Below are 6433 nucleotides of genomic sequence, written 5' to 3' on the forward strand. Positions count from 1 at the left end.
AGCAGCGACGCTCGGGGAAGCCTGCGCCCCGCCTGCGCCTCCGAGGCGCGCCCTAGAAGCCGGAGCGGCCGCGCGGCGCCGCCCCAGGCCACCGGCGAGCGCTGGGCACCGCGAGCCCGGAGCCGGCCGGCCTCTGAGAGCCCGGGAGGCGGTGGGAGCGCGGCCGGAGGAGGCGGCGGAGAGAGCCCGGGCCTGGGGAGGGCGCCGGGCGCGAGCATCCTGCGCCGCGGCATCCGAGGCTGCTTGGCGGGAGACAAAGCCTCTGGGAGACGCGCTATGCCCGCCGCGCGCAGCCCCGGCCCGCGAGGGCGGGGAGCCCGCGGCGTCTGAGCGCGCCGAGCCGTGCGCCCCGGGGACGCCGCGGCCCGGGCGGTGCGGGCGGGGCCCAGGTGCGCCCGGCCGCGTCGGGCCCGTGACTGCTGGGGGGCGGCGCCCTCCCGCCGCAGCCGCAGTGGCCGGCGCCGCAGCGAGGAGCCATGGGCAACATCTCTTCCAACATCTCGGCCTTCCAGTCCCTGCACATCGTCATGCTGGGCTTGGACTCGGCCGGCAAGACCACGGTGCTCTACCGGCTCAAGTTCAACGAATTCGTGAACACGGTGCCCACCATCGGCTTCAACACCGAGAAGATCAAGCTGAGCAACGGCACGGCCAAGGGCATCAGCTGCCACTTCTGGGACGTGGGCGGCCAGGAGAAGCTGCGGCCGCTGTGGAAGTCCTACAGCCGCTGCACCGACGGCATCATCTACGTGGTGGACTCGGTGGACGTGGACCGGCTGGAGGAGGCCAAAACGGAGCTGCACAAGGTGACCAAGTTCGCCGAGAACCAGGGCACGCCGCTGCTGGTCATCGCCAACAAGCAGGACCTGCCCAAGTCTCTGCCAGTGGCCGAGATCGAGAAGCAGCTGGCGCTGCACGAGCTGATCCCGGCCACCACCTACCACGTCCAGCCGGCATGCGCCATCATTGGCGAGGGCCTCACCGAGGGCATGGACAAGCTCTATGAGATGATCCTGAAACGCAGGAAGTCCCTGAAGCAGAAGAAGAAGCGGTAATGCGCCCGGGAGCGAGGGGAGGGAGCGGGCGAGTGAGCCGAGAATGAATGAATGGAAGGATGGATGGATGGATGGACGCGCGAGAGACCCGCGCCGGCGAACAAAGACAGCGAACCAAAGCGATGCTTCGAATTTTTAAAACCGAATCTCCGCACCCAAATGCGGGACTGGTGACTTAACCCGGGTGTGAAGGCTGGTTTACCAGCCTGCTCTCGACCTGCCCCCACCCCCAGCTCAGGGGACCTTTTGTCTGAACGCAGAAGCTGAGGATGGTGTGGGGCCGTGGCCGCGATGGGAGTGCAAGTGCGGGTCGGGCTCTCTGTCCTCCCGGCCCCAGGTGTAAGGCTCAGATGTCTCAGAGACAAAAGCGATTTCTTCCTGCTCCTGCAGGGCCAGAAGTTCCGACTGCCCCACCCCCGCGGGGGGATTGCACCTGTGAATTCCTGAGGTATGCATTCCCGGAACCCTGAGTGCACCCACCTGGAGGGGGGCTTGCTGGCGGTGGGGGTTCCGGGGAGAACACCTCTTCTTGCTTTGTGGGGCTGTGGAAGCTGAATAATTTTATGTCACAGGGCAGGCCCCTGTTGAAATTTCATTTGTTCTGCTCTGGGCCCAAATGCGGTGGTGCTTTGGGCCATCAGAGGACTGCCGGGGACAATGCAGCAGCCAGGGGGCACCGGGCGCTGCGCTGGCCTTGGCTGGGAATGGCCTCGAAGATGCCCCTTTTCCTGGTGCTTTGTGGTGGCTACAGAAGACCAGTTTTGTTGAGAACTGCTTCCAGCCTGGAATCCGACATCTTCCAGATGGTTTGGACCTTGTCCATGTGTAGGTCATGATCACACAAAGAGACCAATAAAAATTAAAACAACAAAAAACTAATGGAGGTGGTGACAAATGATACATTTACTGTCTGCAGGGTAGTTAAAGGTGTTTAAAGGGTAAGGCTCTTGGCGTAAATTCTGGATGGAATGTGTGTGTGCCTGTGTGGATGCAGGGACCTCCCTGTGTACTGTGTAATCAGCGTAAATACCTAGACCCATATGTGTGGAATTTTAAATTCTCTTAGCCTATTGATTGGGTTAGATGAGCACACCAGCTGCAGATGTGTGCTGAATTGCAAGATGGTTGTTTTTTTGGTTTTTTGGGTTTTTTTGCAAGAGGTGTCTCTTGCAATGCTCACCGCCTGATGATGGGTTTTCAGACATGTTTAAGGAAAAAAAAAAACCTTGACAAATGAATACTCATCTTAGAAAATACTCACCTTAGGAAAAAAGACTTTGCTCTGCCCTTTCTATCCCTTTATGGCAAGTGGTGACATGTTCCGAATTCTAATTTGGTTCCTTGTGGCCTATCTGGTTTAAGTATTTCATTAAAAATGTCTCCTTAGAGTATTTGATGTCACGCACCAAAAAATAAAACCCCACCTTGTTGCAAAAGCCGACCTCGTTGCATGGATTTAAAAGGGAAGGGAAAACACAAGGATGAAGGCCTTCGGAATTCATTCTTGTGGGAACTGGCCTTCCTAGCCAGCCAGCACTTTGGACAAATGCAAAGAGCAGTGAGTGCTTGAGATAAAGGAAAGCGTGTGACGTAATGGTCACTGGAACTCAGGCACTTTACAGTTTACTCGAAAGAGGCTTTGGAAAATAGATAAAGTGAAAGAAGAATAAATACATATTTTTAATAATGTAATTTAAAAAATCCTTTATAATCAGGACTGAGTCTTGGTTTGCAGAAGCTGTCCTTTACACCGCAACACAGTATCAAAAAGGAAACTTAAAACTTACTGTTTGATTTTTGTTTTTCCTTTTAGAATCCATGTTTTCAGGTAGAATTATGATTTCCCCCTGCTGTCACACATTTCTTTACAAAGGAGACCCATAGGGATTGGACACAATCATGCTTGAGCATGTGTCCAATCTAGTCAAAATATAGGTCTATACCTATTGTCCATTACACTATGAAATTAAATTTAAGAACCAGAGGCAGAAATCCTGGCTTCCTGCTTGAAACCCAGTTCTTGTATGAAATCTTGTGAAAGGAGAAACCTAGCAGCCCATCTACTTTTTCTCTTTTGTTAGTAGATTTGGTACCCCTCCAATGCTGGTCTTTTTGTAGAAACTCCGTAGAGAAAGTATAGCTAGAGATGTTGAAAGCCTGCAAGATTTCAGTTTACATATCGACAGCCTATTCACTGATTTCTAAATGGGCTGGTCCCATCATCTGAAGATTCTGTATAGAATTATTAAAAACAAATCCATCTTTCTTTATTTTCTTCACATGCAACAATTTCTTAAGCACTTTGACATTTTGGTAGTTCCACACTATTGAAAGAATAATATATTTATTTTGTGACATTGCAGATGCCAAATACTGTAACCTCCTTGTGCTGACAATACTTAGGTTCAAGATCACTGTTCAAATCCTGTCATGCTTTAAAAACGATGCAAGATGATTTTGTTTTTTTTTGCATTATCAATACTTAAGGGTGCAATCAACTGTTAGTAATTGTGCGGTAAAGTAAAGCCCTGTGGTGTATCAACTACTAGTTAAGAGTCTCAGTTGAGTTCTGTAATGTTTGACCTGATACTAGCCCGTTTTGTCTCTGACCCAACAGAGGAAGCACAGATTAAATCACCCTGGAGTAGTAAGGGGGAGGGCGTGCCCCCAGGGTCCATCCGTGATGTATTATGCCTTCTGCCCTTTGGAGAATGAATGGGTTTCACATCAAGGAAGCTGGCCTCCCCAAGGTAGCTTGTGAAATGTTTTCTAATGGACACAGGGAGGCCAATTTTGTTTCAGAACAATTTTCTTCACCAATTCTCTGTTACGCTGTTGGGACTGTGTCCCCTGGTTTCAGGTTTCCTTTCTACTGCTGTAATTCTCTGTCTCGATCGTCCTCCTCTTTTGTTTCCATAGCCTTTTATAATGCATATACGATGCTGTGAACAGAAATAAATTATTTATACAATCAAATGATTGGGGAGATTTTTTGTGGATGGCTTTTCACGCTGGTCATGTTCATTCTCTCGGCCTCAGTGAGGGGATCCATCACAAGATGGTGTCCGGGGTTCTCAGGGGTCCTGAAGCTGAATCACTCACCTCTGCTTTTTGGTGTCTAGGAGTACCCTGAGTGAATTTAGAGGCTCAAATGCAAAGTCTGGGTGCACCTGGGGCTCATCCAGGAGCCGGCCCCCCCACAGGGTCCTGTCCATTGGGTCATCTCAAATCCTTCAGGAAAATCGCCTCAATGTCTCACCTTTCCTCAGCAAAAAGATCATGAACTGTTACTTGTTTCCAAAGTGTTGAATAATTACATAAAATTGGAAATAGCTAGGTACTAATATAACAGCAGTAAAAATTACCAAGGTGCTTGGTGTCCTGGCTATGTCTCTCTACTCCATGTCTGGCTATATCCATTGCCTTTGAAGCCATCAAAAGTACTCCAAGACTCGGGTTCTCTTAAATAGTGTGCTAAGGCCATCACACTCTGCTGTGGAGAAAAGGTCCACGCTCTAAAGGCAAAAATGAGTGGGCCAGAACCAAGGGCGCTATCAGCAGGGCAGCACCTCAGGGCACTGGGGAGATGGTCCACAACCAATGGCACTGTCCACAGGGCAGCACCTCAGGGCACTGGGGAGATGGTGAGCAACCCGCTTGGCTGTCACTGCGTGGATGTTGAGACCCAGGTGGGGGCTCTTAACACTGGTGGTCAAAAGAGCCAGTTCCAAATTCTGGCTTCAGTGCTTTGGGGCCTGTGATTTTGCTCAGGTTCCTGGGCCTCTAAGCCTCCGCTTCCCCATATGTAAAATGGGACCTTAATGGTCCTTCAGAGGGTTGTTGGGAGGGTGGAGTGTGATAATCCAGCTGAAGAGCTTGGCCCAGGTCCTGTGAACAAGTGCTCAGCAGGCTGTGTTGTTATTGGCTGCTGGTGACATGCAGGGTCATTTAACCTTCCAGTAGCCTTTAGGTTCTGGTCCCTTTTACCCACACCTTTTCCTGTCCCCATCCTGCTGAAGGGCTGCTGACTGCAGGCTCAGATCAGAATGGAGTCCACACATCCAGAGCTGTGAGAAGCCGAATTATGTGGCAAACTCGGGTGTACAGACTCCGAAATCCATTACTCTTCATACACCCCACAACACTGGGCTGAGCCCCTTTAGAAGGAAAATAGACCTTCAATTGCTGATACCTAGCAGGTTGAGTATTCAGTAGGTGCTCAGTGGGCAATGGCTGAATGACATAATTCATGTCAAAATAGGCATTATGTGAAGTAGATGATTATTTCCATTTAAATATTTAATTGAAAACAGACAAAATAGTATCACTCCTCCACATCACTGTGGTGCATTAAATGATCGTTCCGACCAGTAGAAGCATGATAAAAGCTGGTAATCGTGTTTGTGAACCTAGAGGTTTTTCTTAAAAACTGAGCAAGGCCTGACTTTATTCTTATTTGTGTTGTTGCATTAGCTGATGATTAGGATTGAGATTACACTGAAAGGGCACAGATGCAGTTTCTAAGCACTCAAACCTAAAAAGTGGTTGGAAACCATTAAGGGACTATTTTGGCTCCATGAGTGAAAATAGTGAAAGGAACCCTCTAGCCAGGCTGGTTGGAGTGCTAAGCCAACTGCCCTATTTTCCCCAATTTGAATTTTTCCTTCAAGGTTTTTTTGTTTTTTGTTTTTTTTTTTTGAGACAGAGCCTCAAGCTGTCCCCCTGGGTAGAGTGCCGTGGCATTACAGCTCACAGCAACCTCCAACTCCTGGGCTCAAGCGAGTCTCCTGCCTCCGCCTCCCAAGTAGCTGGGACCACAGGCGCCCACCACAATGCCCAGCTATTTTTTGGTTGCAGCCATCATTGTTGTTTGGCGGGTCCGGGCTGGGGATTCGAACCCGCCACCTTAGGTGTACGTGGCTGGCGCCTTAGCCAGTTGAGCTATAGGCGCTGAGCCTCCTTCAAGGTTTTGATTCTTGTAAGTTTTTCGGTAGACCATGGACGGTCTTGCCTTACTGTTCCGGGCTGTTGCTCTGTGTGCAGAGCGTGGACTGTTGAAGCAGCCCTGTCACTGACATTATGGACTGTTTTGATGTCATGATCATACGGTAGCAGGGGAGGACCAAACTCCACACAAGGAGCAGGACACAGTAGGTCTGATCTGAGGACAAACATAAGAGGAGAACAGACAGAATTTGACAGTCCTTGATTGGTCAGCTCTTTCCCTGCCCAGCTCCATAACCTCTCTCTTCCTCCTTTGGGTCCTGATGCAAGGCTGACGTCTACAAGTTGGCATTTGCCTGCCAGAAAGAAGTCCGCCATCTCAGCTGATCCGCTGCCATTTCTGTCCCCTCCACACTCGGCTGTCTCATACGTGT

At 50.3% G+C, this 6433-nt stretch overlaps 1 protein-coding gene across 2 annotated transcripts; it reads left to right on the forward strand.

Moving 5' to 3' along the window:
• Positions 1 to 28: 28 nt before the first annotated feature.
• Positions 29 to 4031, forward strand: ARL4C (ADP ribosylation factor like GTPase 4C). Of its 2 annotated transcripts, XM_023508754.1 has the most exons (3): positions 29 to 1051; positions 1446 to 1503; positions 1628 to 4031. In XM_023508754.1, exons 1-2 carry the CDS (start codon positions 477 to 479, stop codon positions 1492 to 1494), a joined length of 624 nt encoding a protein of 207 aa, XP_023364522.1. In that variant the 5' UTR covers positions 29 to 476; the 3' UTR covers positions 1495 to 1503; positions 1628 to 4031. The 2 variants fall into 2 exon arrangements, with proteins under 2 accessions (XP_023364522.1, XP_012668969.1); XM_012813515.2 differs by having other exon boundaries at positions 1446 to 4031.
• The last annotated feature ends 2402 nt before the right edge of the window (positions 4032 to 6433 follow it).

Source organism: Otolemur garnettii, unplaced genomic scaffold (assembly GCF_000181295.1).
Source record: "Otolemur garnettii isolate 467f Iridium unplaced genomic scaffold, OtoGar3 scaffold00273, whole genome shotgun sequence".
NCBI lineage: Eukaryota > Metazoa > Chordata > Mammalia > Primates > Galagidae > Otolemur > Otolemur garnettii.

Excerpts from the sequence above, each read along its gene's own strand:
- ARL4C (XM_012813515.2), top strand. The coding sequence starts at position 477 with ATGGGCAACATCTCTTCCAACATCTCGGCCTTCCAGTCCCTGCACATC. Across the intron at positions 1,052-1,445 it reads CTGAAGCAGAAGAAGAAGCG|GGCCAGAAGTTCCGACTGCC; the intron begins GTAATGCGCCCG and ends CTGCTCCTGCAG.